The sequence below is a fragment of the Felis catus genome, chromosome F2 (genome assembly GCF_018350175.1).
Source record: "Felis catus isolate Fca126 chromosome F2, F.catus_Fca126_mat1.0, whole genome shotgun sequence".
Lineage (NCBI taxonomy): Eukaryota > Metazoa > Chordata > Mammalia > Carnivora > Felidae > Felis > Felis catus.
In genome coordinates, this window is record NC_058385.1 from 78811806 (window position 1) to 78831395 (window position 19590).

Genomic DNA, 19590 nt, shown 5'->3' on the forward strand with positions numbered 1-19590 from the left:
CTTTGCTCACTGGAAAGGAAGGTAATAAAACAAATACAAAAGCACTCTATTTTTCACCATTAACATCAAAATGCCACAGCGAATGCGGAATCTTTAGAAGACCATGAATTATGATTGATTTTACATTCCCTTATGGCGTGCCATATCTGGCCCGAATGGGAGGTGCTAAAATGAAGTGTGAGAAGGCGTGCAAGGCACCCATCACTCATCAGGACACTTTGCACGTCAGCGAGCAGTGAAAGCTGGTTTCGGGCGTGCAGCGGGCACCTTCTCCAGCGTGGATGCCTGACAGATGGAGGGAGAGGTCCAGTAACAGGTGGGCGCTAAAATCCACTGCTTTCCTGCGGCTCACGGAGGAGCCAGAGGGAGGCTGACCGACTCTGCACGCGCCCTGCTCGCTGCCACCACGGCCACGGAGACAGCGTCCCCACCTGGTGCTCCCAGGGGACCACAAGTGACTGCACGTGTGTGGGGGCGGGGAGCTGGAGAAAGCATAGGGCCAGAGGATGTCCCGCCAGAGAGGAGTCCGAAAGACCGAAGGAGTTAGGGGGGCGAGGAGGAGGAGGGGTCATCCAGGGAGGGAGACAGCACAGCAGAGTGTGAAGGGGGCCCTGACCCCATCACTTTACAGATGGGTAAACTGAGGCCCGCAGAGGGGGAGGGAGCTGGCCAATGTCACAGTGTGTTGGAAGTCAGACACAAACCAGAGCTCGGGTCTGTGGCCTCCTGGAGTAGCGTGCCATTTGGGTTGTCCTGGTCCCTTGGCTGAGCCCCTTCCGATTCTGAATCCACGGTCCAGCCACCCGCCCTGCTCAGTACCGGGAGTTCCAGCCCAACACGGGCCTATCCACACCTGCACATGGGTCGTGTCCTGCAGAGCTGAGGCCCTGCCGGGAAGGCCCCTCCTCCCCACCTGTCTGGCCAGCTGCATGAGCTCCATCATGGGGCACCTCGTGCAGGGCGCGGCTGGCTGGTGGGTGTCACTGTGTCGCCGCGGCCTGCCCTCCAGTGGCCGAAATTTCTCTGGGGGAGCAGACAGTGGCCATTCTCCTAGCACAGGGATGGGAGGCCGGGGGAGCAAGGGGAGATCGGAGGACCCAGGACCCACCGAGCGTTCTCTCTGATGAGGTGACCATCCAAGACTGTGGTGACCAACCTCGGAACTGCCACCCAATTGCTTCTTCAACCAGAGGAAGCAGGACTGCTAGGGACCAGAGGGCAAAGGCGGTAGTTACCTGCGGCCCCAGCAATCCAGGGGTTCCCGGCAGGCCCACTTCTCCTTTCTTCCCCTGAGGACAAAAGAAGAAGCCGAAATTAACAGCAGGCAGGTAATGCCCAGAACCAATACAGTAAACGTCTCAGAGGACATTTCCATCTGGATTTCTCAAACCCCCCACCTGGCGGGATGGCCTCCAGAGAGAAGTGGTTTGGGATTGGGGCAGAAGACTCAGGCTCTGGGGTCACGGAGGCTCAGCACTGGATCCCAGCTCTGCAACGTAGATGGCTTTGGTAACACACGGCCCCAAGGTTACAAGGTACAGAAAGGGACCCTTCAGAAGGATCTCCTTATCTTGCCGTCGGCCACTCCGTTCCTTTCCTTGAAAGCAGCTAATCCCACCGGATGTTGGCTCATCTTTGCAGAGCCATTTTGTGTGTAGACAAGCAACACACACACACACGCACTCACGAGTGCACACACACGTGTGCACATGTTCCCTTGTTCCTCCCCTTCTTTCTCTTTATGAACCATAACTGTAGCAAATCACTCAATCTGCTGGTAACTGCTGGTTTCCCCTGAGCAGCTGACTCTGGCTCATCCTGTATCCGCATGTGGACGGTCACCCTGATGTGCCCACAGCTATGGAACGTCCACAGGAAGGGTGAAACGGACACACGGACAGGTAGGTCATTACGGCCTTTTCTGATTGGCTGCTGTTACAGTCCAGGCTGTTGTCACGACCCCAGTGGGTCATCTTGGGGGGCTGACCTGCCTCATTAAACCTGGGAGTCTAGCCCTGTGTATAGGGGTAAGGGGTGTTCTGGTTGGTTTACTGCATAGGACACAGGGCATACATTATGTAAGCGGGCATCTGAATGATGGAACCGCGGACTTTTCGTTTTCCTCCTTAGTTTCCCTCAGGAAGTGAGAACACCCAGGTAAGGCCTCGTCCTTGCCTTGGTCTGTGCCCAGGCCAGCCCCAGTGGTAGCCCCCGCCCCCACCCCCCTGTCTGCTCTCCCTCCTCCCCGTGTTCCATGAGCTCATGAGTTCCATGAGTGCCTGCGAAGCCCAGGATACCGTCTCCCCAGCCCCCACCTCTCAGAAGTGGCCCCTCCCCCAGGGCTGTGGGTCACATGGTGAGTCAGTGCCTCCAGGGGGCTGTTGCGGGTCTCAGGGACGCAGCTCTGTTCAGGCTCGAGGATTTTACGGTTGCACAGAAGTCTGGGTGAGCTGGGAGGGAATGTTCTTTCAGGAGCTTCAAGTCCTAAAACCAGAGTCTCCCAACCTCGACTTAGCCCGCTGGGATCGAGGCTGAGATCCAGATCTGCGGCAGTTTCCTGTGTATTCATCCGCACGCTCCCGCTGCTCCGTGCCAGACCCGCGGGTCCTGCCGGGGCTCGGCCACCGCCTCAAGAACTCGCGGTTTCGCAGGAAGGCCTACCTGAGCCCCTGGGACTAAACACTCCCGATAAGCACAGGTGCACAGGGCACCCGGAACTTGTAGGTCTGCCGCAAGGTCTTGGGAGGACTTCCTGGAGGAGGTGCTGAGGTAGCACTGAAGGGGGACATTAGAGTATCCCAGTGGGACACACATTCAGTGCAGGGGACAGAGCAGGCAAGTGGGAGCAGGGCCTCGGCAGAGCCTTGATGTGATCTTGATGGAAGGCTACAGGGCGGGGGAGTGGCAAACGAGGTCAGCAGGGGTCAGGAAGAGCGACCGTGCCCTGCACCAAGGGGAGCCGCCCAAGGGGCCAAAGATGCTGAGTAAGGACACCACGGGGTCCGGTTTGTGCTGGCTCTGGAAGCAGCAGGAAGGACGGAGCGAGGGGCCAGTCTGTTCCCAGAGCTCACCATGGCCACACCACCGCGGGCCCGCCTCCACTGTCACCTCCGCGCCAGCCTGGGGGCCTCCTGGACCATCCTCCCTCACGCCTGACCCTACGCTTCCCCTTTCCCGCCATCCCCCCAAGGTCACCAGAACCACATTCTTAGAGCAGAACTCAGGACGGCTTCACAGTGCAACACTTCTCAGAGCAAACTGGGAGGTCGTCCCCTCCTTTCCAGAACTGCATTCCCGCTCCCTGCACGGCTCATTTCCTCAAACTCTCTCCCTTGCCCAGCCACGCCAGTGCCCTCCTCCAGGAAGAACGCGCCAAGCTCAACGTCCCCCCCCCCCCAAGCTCAACACTCCCACCTCCACGTCTTCTGCCCGCTCTTGCTCCTGCCCGGCACACGGGCTCCCCAGGCATCCACGCGGTCTCTGCTCCAAGCCCCTCTTGTCCACGCGGTCTCTGGCCAGCCCAACCCAAACCGCCCTGCCGCCAGCTCTCGCTTTCTTTGTGCCGCTGCTGGATACACCGCTGACAGATGCATTTGGTCACTGCCTGCCCGCCTGCCCGAACTGGGGTGCCAGCCTCCCAGAAACAGGGCCTGGCTCCGCTCTTGTGCAGTGCTCTGCCTGGGGGCCCAGAACACTGCCTGCCGCATGGTGGCGACTCAGGAAACATTTGCGGGCTGGATACACAACGCCCTTCAGGACTGATGTGGTCTTGAGCCCAGACAACGGCCGGGGAAACAGCCCTGGTGGGGGGAGGGGGAGGGGGATGCACAAGGATAGGAAGACACAAGCTGGACATCTGCAGACTTGCAGAGAGAGCAGGCTGACCGGGCTCAGGAGCCCCAGATCCACACCCCCTGAGCCATGGAACACATCAGCTCGGAGGTGCAGCGAGGCCTAGGTCGGGATGCGTTTCTCGACACTTGTCAGGGAGAATTCAAAATGCGGTCCTGGACACCTTCAGAAATGAGCCGGGCCTGGAGGCATTTGTCTGGGCCTCCGTCCGATCCTGCTCTGATGAATGCGGACATCGGGGGGCTGGTCACAAGAGAGCGAAGAGCTGCCAGCTCCCCTCCCTCGGGGAATGGAAAGCAGACATCTTCCATTTGGTATCGAGACAGGCACCCCTCCACTTGCTGGCAGGTTATTCCACCGAGAGTCACCGGTTATTTACACGATGAAGAAACCATTTTCCCTCAAGGTCGGCGGAATGGCCTGGTGAGGAGTCATCAGAATTCAGAACCCAGGCCCGCAAAGTAACTCTGTGCAGAGGAAAGGCTGAAATGGTGAATCGGATCACTTAATGGTTGGTAGGAAGGGATCGGAAGGGAGGAGGAGGGATGTGAAGGTTCAGGGTGCTGAGCTGAATTACTAACTAAAATGCTGATCTGATTGGGGTGCACGTCTGTGTCCCTCTCCCAGATGGCCCACCGCCCCTGGAGGGAGCTACAAGGTCTCAGCCGCCGCCTGCTTCACTGAAGTTCGGGGACCTTGTATACACGGTACTGATGCTCAGGGGGATGAGCACCTAAGGTGGTAATGAAATCTACAGAAGGTATGGAGTCGGGAGTGGCTCCCATGCCAGGGCAGTAAAAAAAAAATCTGGCCTGGGAAAGGAGGATTGTGGGCAGACAGGAAGGTTCCGGTGAGCAAGAAAGACATGTAAGCATGTGCACCTGGGCAAGCAAATATCTCAGCCTTTGGGTGTCAGCAAGAAGGAAAAAAGCAAAAAGGTGGCAAGAGGCCAGAGGAAAGAAAGCAATTTGTGATCCTAGCTGTGGTCACAAGGTGGCATCATCTTGAATGGGTCACCCACAGAAATATTAGGGGAGTCTCTGGCCAACTCCAGCACCCATGTTCACATCTCCACCCACAGCATCCAGAGCGGTCCCCAGTGCCGTTCAAAGCTTTCCTCCCTCCCTCCCTCCCTCCCTTCCTTCTTCCTTCCCTCCCTTCCTTCCTTCCTTCTTTCCTTCCTTCCTTCCTCCCCTTTCCTTCTTCCTTCCTTCCCTCCCTTTCTTCCCTCCCTTTCCTCTTTCCCTTCCTTCCTTCCTTCCTTCCTTCCTTCCTTCCTTCCTTCCTTCCCTTTCTTCCTTCCTTCCCCCCATTCCTTCTGCCCTTCCTTCCTTCCTTCCTTCCTTCCTTCCTTCCTCCCTCCCTCCCTTCCTTCCCTTTCCTTCCCTCCCTTTCCTCCTTCCCTTCCTTCCTTCCTTCCCCCCTTTCCTTCTGCCCTTCCTTCCCTCCTTCCTTCCTTTCTTCCTTCCCTTCCTTTCCTTCCTCCCTTCCTTCCTTCTTCTTTCCTTTCCTTCCTACCTTCCCCCTTCCTTCCTTCCTTCCCCCCTTTCCTTCTGCCCTTCCTTCCCTCCTTCCTTCCTTTCTTCCTTCCCTTCCTTTCCTTCCTCCCTTCCTTCCTTCTTCCTTCCTTTCCTTCCTACCTTCCCCCTTCCTTCCTTCCTTCCCCCCTTTCCTTCTGCCCTTCCTTCCTTCCTTCCTTCCTTCTCCTGCCTTTCTGCCTTCCTGCAACCACAGAACTGACCGGCTCACATGCCCAGTCCCTTCCCTCGAGACTTTTCTGGGTCATCCCGTGCCTTCTACAAATTCCATTACTTGTCTATACATACACCCTATCCTGGCAGGTGATCTTCCTAAAGGGAGAAAGTTCTGCCTGAGTTACTTCCCACCTCTAAAATGGTCAGGGTCTCCTTCTTGTCTAAAACACGTTAACACTGAGGTGTTTTACCTGGAAATTGATGGCCCTGTGAGTCTAACATGCCTTTGAGATCTAGTGTCCAGTGTCCATGCTCCAATCCCTAAGCAACAGCTCAGGGAAGCTGCTTATCTTGGCCCCCCAAACACTCCCCCAGGACTTCTGGCCTCTGAGATTTTGCTCACACTACCACCTCTGTCTGTAACACCCATATTCCATCTCAACTTGTCAAAATCGTACCCCAGACCAGTGCTCCTCTTCCAGGAAGCCCTGGAAATAATGAGAAATGTGACAAAAACATATTGAATATGCACTGCCTGAGAGGCTATTGAGTTGGGATGGGGCGTAAAGCTCTAGGTAAGTAGTTACAAGGACTTGGCCACACGGCATAAGCAAGGGGGCTCTCCATGGTCCTTTCCGACCCCCTTCCTCTACAATATAAGAAAGTGAGGTTGGAATCTTAGGTAGATGGGGAAGGGCAAGCCACTTGCTGCGTCTTCAGTTTCCTCATGTGGAAAAAATTATAATCATTGTAATTATCTGAAAAGATAGCGGTGGAAGGAATAATCCAATATTTGAGGAAGCGCTTTACAAGGCCTAATAAGGCATTATGCAAACATAACAGATAGCCATGGGAATGAGGAGGAGTATGATGGTGGCTATGATGATGAAAAAAGGGTAAAAGCAAGATTCTGGCTTCTCTGAGTCCCTGAAGTGCGTAAAAGACCATGTGTCAAACACACGTGGTTTCAAAACTGCTACCTCCCAACAGTGCCACAGAAATTAAATGAGATAATGCCTAGAGAAAGCTCAGCACAGGATCTACCATTAGGAAATGTGTAGTAGTGATGGTGATGATGGATGGTAGGAATGGTGATGGTGATGGTGGTGGTGGTGATGATGGTGATGGTGGTGGTGGTGGTGATGGTGGTGGTGACGGTGGTCGTGGTGATGGTGGTGGTGATGATGGTGATGGTGGTGGTGGTGGTGGTGGTGGTGGTGGTGGTGACGGTGGTCGTGGTGATGGTGGTGATGATGGTGATGGTGGTGGTGGTGGTGGTGGTGATGGTGGTGGTGACGGTGGTCGTGGTGATGGTGGTGATGATGGTGATGATGGGTGGTAGGAATGGTGGTGGTGATGCTGGTGGTGGTGGTGGTGATGATGGTGATGGTGGTGGTGGTGGTGGTGGTGATGGTGGTGGTGACAGTGGTGGTGGTGATGGTGGTGGTGATGATGGTGATGGTGATGGTGGTGGTGGTGGTGGTGATGGTGGTGATGGTGATGGTGGTGATGATGGTGGTGGTGACGGTGGTGGTGGTGGTGATGGTGATGGTGGTGATGATGGTGATGATGGGTGGTAGGAATGGTGGTGGTGATGCTGGTGGTGGTGGTGGTGATGATGGTGATGGTGGTGGTGGTGGTGGTGGTGGTGGTGGTGATGGTGGTGATGGTGGTGGTGGTGACGGTGACGGTGGTGGTGGTGACGGTGACGGTGGTGGTGATGGTGGTGATGGTGGTGATGGTGGTGATGGTGGTGGTGGTGGTGATGGTGGTGGTGGTGGTGATGGTGTTGGTGATGGTGATGGTGGTGGTGGTGGTGACGGTGATGGTGGTGGTGGTGACGGTGATGGTGGTGGTGGTGACGGTGATGGTGGTGGTGATGGTGGTGATGGTGGTGATGGTGGTGATGGTGGTGGTGGTGGTGGTGGTGGTGATGGTTGTGGTGATGGTGATGGTGGTGGTGGAAGTGATGGTGGTGGTGGTGATGATGGTGGTGGTGGTGGTGATGGTGGTGACGGTGGTGGTGACGGTGATGGTGGTGACGGTAGTGGTGATGGTGGTGGTGGTGACGGTGATGGTGGTGGTGGTGACGGTGATGGTGGTGGTGGTGACGGTGGTGGTGGTGGTGGTGACGGTGGTGGTGGTGGTGGTGACGGTGGTGATGGTGGTGGTGGTGGTGATGGTGGTGGTGGTGGTGGTGGTGGTGGTGGTGGTGGAGGTGGTGGTGGTGGTGGTGGTGGTGGTGGTGGTAATGGTGGTGATGGTGGTGGTGATGGTGGTGTGGTGATGGTGGTGGTGATGGTGGTGGTGATGGTGATGGCGGTGATGGTGGTGGTGATGATGGTGATGGTGGTGGTGGTGGTGGTGGTGGTGGTGGTGGTGGTGGTGATGGTGATGGTGGAAGTGATGGTGGTGATGGCGGTGATGATGGTGGTGGTGATGGTGGTGGTGGAAGTGATGGTGATGGTGGTGGTGGTGACGGTGATGACGGTGACGGTGGTGGTGATGGTAACGGTGGCAGGGTAGGGGTTAAAGTGGTAATAGTGATGGGGGTGGGTGGGATGGGCAGGGGTGAAGGCGGTGGCTCTAGCAGGGGTGGATGCAGCAGCAGCTATGTAACCTCTGCATTTTGGACCTATACTTGGCTGTGGGGATTTGAGAAGTGCTGGCCAGAGCAAATTTTGCAGCAACAAAGAACTACTTTACTAACAATAAGCCTGTTTCTCTATTTCATTTTTCTCTTCTTCTCTTTTAAATTGCTACCCTACACAATATCTGGGTAAGTGTTTGTAATTTATCACGAGGGCCGATTTTTCAAGCCACTCTAATGCCAGGATGCTGAGCGGGACTAATCTTTCCAAGGCTGCCTATCTGCCCACGGAGAAGAGGAAGCCCGCAAATGCAGAACAGCAGCTCCTTCCCAGCCAGGGCGCGTGAGCACAGCCATGTGCAGGCCCATTCACAGCTGAAGGGGTTGCCGGTGCAAGTGATTCTAATATGTGCCGTATGGTCTTTTGCTCAGTTCCTGTTCTCCATGCCTCCAAATGTCACTGATGATTATTTTCTACTGGTTAGAGCTGAAACCAGGTGCTCAGGGAAAACCTAGGGTGTCCTGATATAAACCCTGGCTCCATGCCATGCAATGAATCAAACGGTAGCCTGTGATCCAAACGATGCTGTTACCATCTGGTAGAGTAGGGAAGAGCAAGAAAAAGGGCTTTAAAAATGGAAAGGTAAAACAAATTCAACCCAAGTTGCCACTTGACAAAAGACCACCCGTGTTTCCCTCCTCAAATCTACCAGTGATGGAGCGGACGGATCCGATCGCTTTCAGCAGGAGACCCTCAGCTCCAAGGGCAATGGCTGGGGATGAAAGCCATGTGTATCCAATGCATCCCCTGAACGGGCACTGGCAGTTATTAAGGGGTCTCAGACCTCTCCAAGGCACCCGCCACCAAGACTGCTGATGTCCAGATGAGAATTCTGGTGCCTCCATGGACACACACCCACACACTGCCTCCCAACACAAAAACAGTCAAGGTTTGGAGAAGGCAGACCTCACTTCTAATCTCTGCCCCATCATCTATACTCCGCGTGACATGCAGTAATCTGACTTACACATCTAAATCTTGGTTTCTTCATTTGCAGAATGGGAATAAAACTGCCCTACCTCACAGGATCCTTGCAGAAATCAGTGAGAAACATGGGTACAGTTGCCTAGCTAAGTGCCTGCTTAGCCTCCTCCGTGCAACCACTGCTTTTTCCTTCCTACCTGGTATTAGTCCTGCACCTGCTACAGATCCCATCTTAATAGTTTCTCGGGGTGCCTGGGTGGCTCAGTCGGTTACGTGTCCGACTTCAATGACCTCATGGCTTGTGAGTTCAAGCCCCGCATCGGGCTCTGTGCCTATAGCTCAGAGCCTAGAGCCTACTTAAGATTCTGTGTTTCTCTCTCTCTCTCTCTCTCTCTCTCTCTCTCTCTCTCTCTCTGCCCCTCCCCTGCTCATGCTCTCTGTCTCTCAAAAATAAATAAATGTTAGAAAATTTTTAAAAATGTTCTTAAAGCAACAGACGCAATCAGGCACATCATGAGACATTTGGGAATCACTGCATCGCTAGAAAGAAGGGAGGCATCATATTTGGTAGGTCACTTCTTCGGTTCTCACCTATTGATGAGAGAAGAGATTCCAGAAGATGTTGGAAAAAGGATCAAAGGACCCAAAGAGATTGTCACCAGCTCGTGGGAAAGGCACTGACAAAGGCCTGAGTGACCCTGTCCATCTCAGGGATCCCTTCTGTCATGATGATTTTATATACATTCCAAGCTCTGCATTAAATTGAAATGCCTGACAGCACAGAATTCTCTTACACAAAAAATTTTCCCTTGGTCATCCAGGGAAGAGGAAAGAAAACATCGGGGCTATGTCAGGCGGGACTCAGCAGCACAGAGCAAGGTAGAGGCAAAGCCAAAGTAGAGGTGCAGATAGGACCCAAGTTCTTCAATGGGAACCCTGGGACCCCTTAATGAGGCAGATAGGCCTCGTTTCTTCAAAATGGAGCATGCGCCATGGAGGGCCAGGGCCCAGGTGACCAGATGCCCGGTTCTGGGTCCTGTCGTCCTCATGCTGTGCACAGAGTTGGCACCCAGGCAGCGACAGGCATGCAAGCATGAGCCACTCACCCATGCACTCTGGCTGCATTAGATGCTGACTGCAACATTACTCACTTATGCCTATCTTATATGCTGAGATGTTCTGTTTATGCACTTTTTATGTGTGTATAAAAATATACATGTTTTACGAGCGTGGGGCACTCTTCTAAGTGCTGCAGATACAAAAATAATGCTCTCACAGACTTACATCCGTGAAAACAAAAATAAACAAATACTCAAGAAAGAAAAAAATAGAAGTCCTCTACAAAAATTAAAATAGGCTGGTGTGAGAGTGACAAGGTGTCTATTTTGGGGTGAATGATGAGGGCATGAAGAGTTTGCTTTTTTTTTTTTAAGTCAACCTTGTGGATGCTTCTGAGTGCCCAAATGCTTCAGTAGCCTTGAGCTCCAGCTGGTTCTGCTTCCAGAACATTCTGGAATGTTCAGCTATGTGGCAGTGCTCCCCATCAACCTCTTCCTAATGCCTGGCTCAGACAAGCGGGAGGAAAAGAAAACCTCAGAAAGAGAAACAAGGTAGCATCACCACCCTCCTTCTAAGGCAGGGAGCCCAGCGGGGTGACGATGGTCCGATGTTATGCAGAGGGGTGCCTTGTGTGCTCTAACTCTGTGGGATGGCCCAGGGGTGGGGTGGGCATGGGGGCTGCCTGGCTCCCGATCTTCCCATTTCACTATGCCATTGTGGAAAAATCCAGCTTTGTCCAAAATTCACATGTTTACCTTGCCGGGGATTACACTGTCTGCCTGTTGCTAATCTCTAAAATAAAGGATCCGGATCCCTTTCCCTAGCCCGTACATTAGTCTCAACGTCTCAATTCCTGGATCCTGTGGCTTGTCATTGTCTTGTCTCTTCCCCTTTATAGCCTGAGTGTGTGCAGTGACACCAGGGAGTGATGTTTCAGCTGAAGCAGATGACGAGGAAATGACAGGTCACCGTGAGGGAAGGAGAGACAGATAATTTTCTGAGTAAGTCATTCTGTCTCGGGTTTTCCTGACTCAGCCAGAGGCTGACTGAGCAGGAAGCTGCCGCTCAGCCCACACTGACATCACAGTCAGTCTCTGCAGTGTTTGCCCAGTGGTGCGGCCACCGGACTATAGCAACATCCGTGGGGTGCACCCCAGCCCGAGTCAGAGACTCACAGAGGACCACTGGAGAGCCAGGGGACCCCAAAGACACACAATGGTCGGCCCCCATTCACGACAGGGAGGACGAGGGAGGAGCCCTCCCTCCTTTAATACATCGCCCTGCCCGTGGCCCTTGGCTCACTCTCCCGTGCCAGACCCTGTGTGTCCCCACCACCTGGCACACCGTTGGGCCAAGATGGGTGCTCCCATAGCCCCTGCCCCTGGTCTGGGCCACCACCCTCCCCTTCAGCTCTCTGTCCAGAGGCAGGATGTCCTCTCCAGGGGGCACTTCCTATGTCTGCATCACCCTCTCCAGTGCAGCCATCAATTCCTGCTAAAATGTCCTGGCTCTTGCAAGGCCACCTCAGACATCCCCCTTCCTTGTCCCCAGAGCCCACTCCCTCTCAGTGCCCTCCCCTCCCACCCAGATCCTTCTCTGCTGAACACCGCAGGGCCCCTACCGAGGCATTTGGGTTATCTGTCCATATTTCTCAGGACCCTCAGGCTGTGTGAGCGCCTGGAAGTTGAGACCATAATCTCTTCAGAGATTCCCAAAGCATTTAACTGAGCACCCGCGCGTCATAAGAGCATGACATGAGCTTTGTGGGCAGACGGACACATGGGAGGAGGGAAGAAGTCAGGCTTTAGAGACGCACAGTCCCAGGTGTGCATCCCCGAGGGGCAGCTGCTGGTGGTGTCAGATCAGAGACTGCCCTTCCTCTGCGCAAAGGGGGCCGATAAACACTTCCCTAGGAGCGCTGGGGTCTGGCACATGGAGCTCAATACCTCAATTCATAGAACTCCCCTCCACCCTGGTTCCTTCTCTGGGTCTCCTTGTCTTATCCCTCAAATTTCCATTCCTGGTGCACATATCCAAGTCCCAGGGCCCCTGGCCAGTGTTAAGGTTGGGACAGGCCAGGCTCCCAGCGCACGGCGGGCTGGTGCTAACCTTAGGAGTAAAAGGTGTTTCTGGGTTTCTGGACAAGAACCATCCTGGGGAACACACGAATGGCCCTTGGGGGGCCAAGAAGTCATGGCCAAGGAAGCGTGGGCCTCAACAAGCAAGCTCCAAGCAAGAGGTTTCCTCTCCCCTCCTCCCCTTTTCTAGGAGAGTCAATTAGATAGAAATGTCAATTTAAAAAAAAAAACCACCTTCGTAGTCATGTTTGTATCAAGAGCCCACTCAGCATCTAATTCTACGTTAGGAAAAGTAATGTTTGCATCAGTTTGACACCAGACGAAATGAGGCTCACCTAAACATCAATTACGTAATGTACAAAGACTGCTGCTTTCTCTCAAAAGGCTGTGCGCGAGCAAGTTGGGGGAGTGGGAGTCGTGACAGCTGCCACGTCTTGCTGCTCACCAAGGACGCAACCCCATCCTGGGCACGCTTTCTCCCCAAAACCAGACCGGTGGCGATGCCTTCCACTCTAACGGAGGAAACGTGCCCAGAGAGGCTAGGTGACTTGTCGGGTCACACAGCTGCCCAGAAGCAGGGCCAGCTTCAAACCCGGGTGCATCCTGCCGCACAGTCCAGGGCCCTCGCGTTGTACAGGAGAGAAGCGACCCGGCTTTGCCAGGAAACTGAGGCCCGGGCTGGTGATGCTGAATCTGAGGTTGCACATCCAAGTTCTTCTAGTGGGATGAAGGCTTCCCGCTCTCCCACCCAACCCTGCTACATGGTACCTTTCCACGTCCCAGCTAGGCTTCCAAACAAGTTCCTTTTATAATCGTAAGGGTTCAAGATGGTTATAGGGTGCAGCGGTGTTTGAAAACCAAAGGAGGAAGTTCACTGGTGGGTAAGGACAGGTTGGGGTCTGCAGAGTCATAAAAGCAGGTCGCCCAGTTTCAGAACTGAGGATACAAAGCATGATGGGAGGGTGGGTGCAGCCCCCTTACACAGAGGGAATCCACAGCACATCTGTAACACCGTCCACTTCACCGAGCTACAGAATCTCCGGGCTACAGAGGCCACAGAGGGGGTTGGACAGCCTCTGCCGGATGAAGGCCCCATTCCCACCCGTCCACCAGTGGCCGCCTGGCCTCTGACCGAGCACCTGCAGGGCCACTGAACACCCCATCTTCGGTAGCTGTGCCCCTTGGAAAGTCTCTATGTGAACCAGTCAAAGATGCTACAGGCTTAAGCACCAGAGGTCAGCGAACACGGAGTCCCTACTCTGTGCCAGGCACGCTGCTAGGAACTAGGGACACGGATTTGGGGGGTGGGGGGCAATCTCAGTCACTGTAGGGACACCAAAGAGGACACCTAGCCTCACTGTGCTTCTTCATCCGTCTGCCTTCAACCACAGGACACTGTGCTTAGCGGCGAATCAAACCCACAAAGTATGTACAATCTGGGTAAGAAGACAGGTGCTTAATTAACTCAAGTTAAATTAAATGAAATACCCTGAGATATCACAGTGCTCAATAACAATATGGATGTTTCGACTAACGTAGCTAATAGCCTATTGGCAGCTCTCTATTTTTCATCCCTATTTTTAACTCTTTCCTGGAGACTTGGCTCAAATATCACTTCTTTTTTTAGGAAGCCCCGGGGGTCCTGCCTTTCTCTGTGTTCTCTCAGTTCTCTGTGTTCTCTCTGTGGGCTCCCTTCTGCTGGGGGCTCTGATCACACGGGGCTGGGGGTTTCTATATACATGACTCAGGGCAGACAACAGACCTATCCCCACGTCTCCAGGACCCAACTCCAGACCCACACGTGAACTAAACCGAACCCTTCAATCTGCTTCCAAGTCATTTCAAGAGGACAAGACGGCACCATGTCCTCTGTTTGAGCTGCTGAAATGGGGTCCCTGGCATGGGTGAGCCAGGGATCAGAAAAGAAATACATGTTATGTTACTCACCCGGAGACCTTGCAAACCAGGAGGTCCAGCCTTGCCTCCGGGACCCATCAGACCCTTTAGGAGGAGGAGAAAGGGGGGAAAAAAGAAACCATGGTCAAACACAGTTCAACATCATAGGTTATACTTGGCCTTTTCACTCTCAGTGGGTAGGAAAATACCATCCTATCCCAATGGGGGAAACTGGGAGGTCAGGAGGGAAAAGAGTCCTGCCCCCTCAAATCTATAACACTTTAAATGTTTATTTTTGAGACAGAAAGTGAGGAAGGGAGAGGGAGAGAGAGAGAGAATGTGCATGCGAGCAGGAGAGGGGCAGAGAGAGAGAGAGAGAGAGGGAGAGAGAATCCCAAGCAGGCTCTGCATTGTCAGCACAGAGCCTGATACTGGGATTGATCTCACGAACCGTGAAATCATGACCTGAGCTGAAATCAGGAGTCAGACACTTAACCAACTGAGCCACCCAGGTGCCCCAAATCTTTAACACTTTGAAACGTGCACACCTATCAGACCAAATTAAGTATGTTCAGCAACCAAGATGTAGGCAACACCATCCACACTTTGAAGATGAGCACAGTAGCGGTCAAATGCCTTGCATTAGAGCTTTGCATAATACATACACAAAAGAAGTGTCTGGAACCCAAGTGTTTTTGGCTGTAAGGCCAGTGCCATATCCCCTGAACTATATCAGCAAGAACTAGCTTGGGGTATATGACTCGGTCCACAGTGATGAGCAAAATATGGCAGTCCGGACAAAGAAACGAAACTATCTAAGAAAGATCAGTTTCAGTTGAGTAAGGAACGCTGGTGCAGGAAGGGGTCACACTGACCTGATAATTCAAATCCTTCCCCCAAGACCCCCTCCATATCTGCTGCATGACCTCAGACAAGTCCCTTGGCATCCTTGAACCTCAGGTGGCTCCTCTCTGAAGCGAGGATGATATACCCACCTATCGAGTGGATGTGAGGACCACATGAAGAATGGACACAGAAGCCCCAAGTTCAGCTCCCACCACCCTCCTGACCGCACCCTGATTTACACCCACGTGATGGCACCTCGAGTGAGGCATGCGGTGGCAGTGGTCAAATGAGACCCTGGGCTCTGTGGCTCGATCGGCAACTTCCCAGGTGGATCCTGGCCAGAAGCTCCCCCTCTGTTCTTCCAAATCCGCACTGTCAACAAATGCTATCACACAGAGAGCTACCATTGCCAGGTTTGGCATGACTATTAAGTGACAGCACTGTATTTAGATCCAAGTTCTTTTCTCTTAATAACACCATGGAAATAAACACACGAATGGAAAGCCTGCAGAAACTACAGGTTTAAATCTCCTTTCCCCACAAGGATTATCTTGCCGAGCTCAGGGCACACAGCGAGGAAAGACTCTGCATAAGCGAGTTTTCCTTAAGCATCAACAAACACCTTGCGTTTGATCCGTGCACTTTCCCTTCTTTATTTCGCTCCAGCAGACATTGATAAAATGGCCAGGGCCTGTCTTGTCTCGGGAAAAGGATGAAGGCTGCACGCCTCCTGGACAGCTCCAGCATTTGGATGCAAAACACTGTGCACTGTTTTCCATTTAGAGAAGGGGATACATTTTCCTCTCGCTGGGACTGCTGAACACAAACTCCAAAATTTTCCATTCCCCACAGAAGTCACCGAAGCCAGCTTCTCAGTTTGATTCAAGCCAATGAATATTTAGGGAGCGACTGCTCTGCGGAAGGCCCAGGGCCAGGTGCTGCTGGGGATTCAAACCAGACAGAAATGGCAACTGATAAGGGTACTGGGCTTAATAAGGCTGCACAGAGCACGGTTTGGCACATGAGCTCATGTAGCCCTCACAGCACGTTCACGTGGATGACGATGGTGATGATGATTTCTAGGTACGGAATAAGGCAAAAGAGGATCAGAGAGGGTAAGTGACGTCAGCAAAGACACAGGGCTATCTGGTGGAAGAACTGGGACATGAGACCAGACGTTGCAGTTCGATCCCAAGTGCCTTCCTTCCGTGGCCGTCTCGCTCCTTGTGAGCTCACACAGCAGTCAGGCCCCACTTTAGTGCTCCTCCTGAACAGCGTTAGAGGGCCACTCCTCTACAAGCATGAACTAAGTCCCCACTATGAGATAAACTGTGTATTTAGACAGGGGAGAGACATCGGTCCTGACCTCAGAATCTTCCAGTCCTGGTCTCTCCTCACGGGTCTCCCTTTCAACAAGTCTTGGGGCAGGCTGTTGTGTTTCTGAACTCCTTGCAATAGAATTCCATCACCAACACACTTTCTGCACTAAGTCCCATTCTATGGAGAGCATCTAGCAGGGGGGACAGCTTCAGAACCTCAAACAGCCCCATCCGGGGCTACAGGGTTCGGGCACTCTGGTGTCCGAATGTGCTGAGGGTTCAGGGCTGTGTGCCCTTGTCCCACAAGATGGACCGCAGGAACAACACACGTGGGGAATCTCGTTAATCATCTAGAGATTGCAAGTGCTTCCTCGACAGTTATTTTTTTTCTATCTCCTTCATTAAACTATGACATCTACCCATGTGTTTTCACCCCTCTAACTCCAGCGTTAATATTTGACCACAGACACTTAAGGGTTCTTACTTCTGTCCCCTGCTTCATTTATCGTAAGAAAATCTGCATAAAAGGGAGGATCCAGAATGAGAGGTCAAGAAGGCTGTGTCTTCATTCATCAGGGCTAGGCACTGTTAGTTTCCTACTCTTTAGTGGGGGACGTGAAGAAAATAATTCCCCTTTATACATTTCAGAAAAGTATCACTACCTTGTGCACTCAGAGGTAAAAAGAGCATGGGTTTGACAGACATATCTAGGTCCAAAGCTCATTTCTACTTCTTAATAGCTGTGTAACTGTGTACAATCCGTTCAGTATCTCCGTACTAAGGTCCTCATTGGTAAAACAAAAATAATACCTTCGCTCTTGCAGATTTAACATGCGTATGTTTGCACAGAAACATATATACTATAGACTTTCAGCACTTGACAATTATAGATCTGAAATATATATGCATGTATGCACAGAAATCCAAACACTGAGAGCACACATTGCCTGCCTTTTTCTACTGTTAAATCTCCCAACGGTTATCATAATCGTGGGGAGCTCTGGAGACCAAGCCTTAGAGAAGTTAAACAAGACATTCAAGGTTACAGAGACAGAGGTGGCGCTTCTGACCCGAACTTTTTGATATGAAATTGTTCTAATTATACTGGAATTAAACATCTGCTAGAAGAAATCTGCTAGATTTCTTCCAGCTTCACCCCAACAAAACCATACACATGTACCCTAATGAGGAATGGGTCCTGATGGCTTCATATAAATCTGATTTATGGACATTTCACAGTAACGGCCATCTTATTACCTTCGATAAGACATGGTAATTTGAAAGGGGCAGCAGCATGTTGCCAGGATGTGACTCTTGATCTCAGGGTCGTTGAGCCCCACATTAGACATGGAGCCTACTTTTTAGGGGACTCCTGGGTGGCTCAGTCAGTTAAGCATCCAACTTCAGCTCAGGTCATGATCTTGTGGTTTGTGAGTTCAAGCCCCGCATCCGGCTCTGTGCTAACAGCTCAGACAGAGCCTGGAGCCTGCTTCAGATTCTGTGTCTCCCTCTCTCTCTGCACCCCCTCCCTCCACTCTCTTTCAAAAATAAACATTAAATAAAGTAAATGGAAACTTAAACACCAGACTGCACACCAGAAATCCCACTAATGACCTCTTTTTGCCTGGGGGAGTGGTGCTGAAGTCAGGCTGTCTGGGTTTCAATTCCAGTTCCACACTTGGTAACTGCCTGGTCTGTGGCCAGTAATGTCACTGGTCAGGCTTCAGCCTGCTCTTGTGTAAGATGGTAACACCACCGCCTGTCGCCTGAGGGGATGGGACCAGCTTCTGCAATACCAAAGAGCTAAGAGGTGGAAAACCACTGTGCTCCAGACCTAGATGTGTTCAGAGCAGACCCTGGGCTGAGACGGTGACTTACCGGAGCTCCTGGTGGCCCGGGTGGGCCCTGGTGGCCTCGTGGTCCTGGAGCTCCCTGGTAACAGAAGCCAAACACACATTAGCCACAGCTCCCCCATCCCCATGACTCAGGACCCTTTGCTGACTCAGAGTCTACGTCCGGAGTTCCAAAAAGCGACCCAGAGATATAGAGCAGGAATGTGCATTCCTGGTGGAAAATCAACTTGGCCCATCTCTGGAAGGCTCCATCTGAGCTCAAAAAGCAGCTTCGACCCCACGGTGGTAGCCTTTCCATCTCTGCTCCTACCTGGAGCCCCACAGGGGGAGGACCCGGATTCCCCTTACCTGCTCGCCCTTCAGGCCCTCTCTCTGCACCTGTGGGACAAACCATGTGTCAGCAAAGAGGGTGGCCTTTTTTCAACGACCATTCCCCTCAGCTCCGGTAACAGTATTCGCACAGCCTGCCGTAACGCAGCAATTTCTGACTCTTGTCCGATTTTATCCCACCTTTAGTGTTCAAAGTCTTGTATTCCAGCTCACGGGGTCAGAAGAGTTCTTGCCCATTCTTAGAGGCAAGGACCTTTCCACACACCCAATTCCATCAGCACATGAGCCTGGGATTCCCACCGCTTGGAATGGCTGCCCACTTACCACAGAGCCCGGTACCCCAGGAGGTCCTGCAGGCCCCACGTCACCCTGCGCAGAAATGACACACACGTCACCAGTGTACCTTCTGCCACCTTCCTCTGCTGGTCCCCGCCCCCCTTCGGGGCCCTTGATATCCACACAAGTCCATGGGACCACTGCCTCCTTCTCTGAGCCCCAGCTCATGCTCCCGCCATGCTGGGCCTCCCTCCCTCCTCCTGACAGATTTTCTGCGTCTAGTTCTTATCTTTGTACCAAGATCACAGGAGATTTTATTTTCTCCCTTCTGCGCATCCAGCCCAGAATCCGGTTGGTGCTTTCACAGTCCCTTCCAGCTCTTGGTCCACTCTTCAGTGAGCACCTGCGGTACGGGCACCACAGTGGACACAGCCAGGGTGGTGATGACACCTAATGGCGCATCCTTTGTGCCAAGTCCCCGGTTCAGCACGTGGTCAGCATTTCATGTTTATCAAAGAAGTAACACAGATGCTGTGATCACTCCCATCTGTTTTCACGAAGTCATCAGGTGCAAAAGACTTGCTCTGTGTCCCCTGCCCCAGCACCTCTGGGTCACCTGGCCTATGACGGCTGTGGCTGCGTCAGGTTTCCAGGGTGTGAGCCACATCTTGGTTCTACATGGGGGCATATTTGGTGACTGTGGCCATAGAAAAATCTTCACTGCTATGACTCTAGTGCCCCATAGCTCTAAACAAGGACACGACTTATAGCCCATGTCCCCCCACACAGTTTGGGGATACAACTCCTCATTT

At 52.8% G+C, this 19590-nt stretch overlaps 1 protein-coding gene across 5 annotated transcripts in view; it reads right to left on the reverse strand.

Moving 5' to 3' along the window:
- COL22A1 (collagen type XXII alpha 1 chain) overlaps positions 1 to 19590 on the reverse strand; it is a 260776-nt gene that overhangs the window by 120454 nt on the left and 120732 nt on the right. For all 5 annotated transcript variants that reach the window (XM_023248206.2, XM_023248207.2, XM_019823180.3 and 2 more), the window contains exons 19-23: positions 18827 to 18871; positions 18521 to 18550; positions 18198 to 18251; positions 14206 to 14259; positions 1236 to 1289 (exon numbers count right to left, since the gene is read on the reverse strand). In XM_023248206.2, coding sequence (XP_023103974.2) covers positions 1236 to 1289; positions 14206 to 14259; positions 18198 to 18251; positions 18521 to 18550; positions 18827 to 18871 — 237 coding nt within the window. The remainder of the gene's footprint in view (positions 1 to 1235; positions 1290 to 14205; positions 14260 to 18197; positions 18252 to 18520; positions 18551 to 18826; positions 18872 to 19590) is intronic.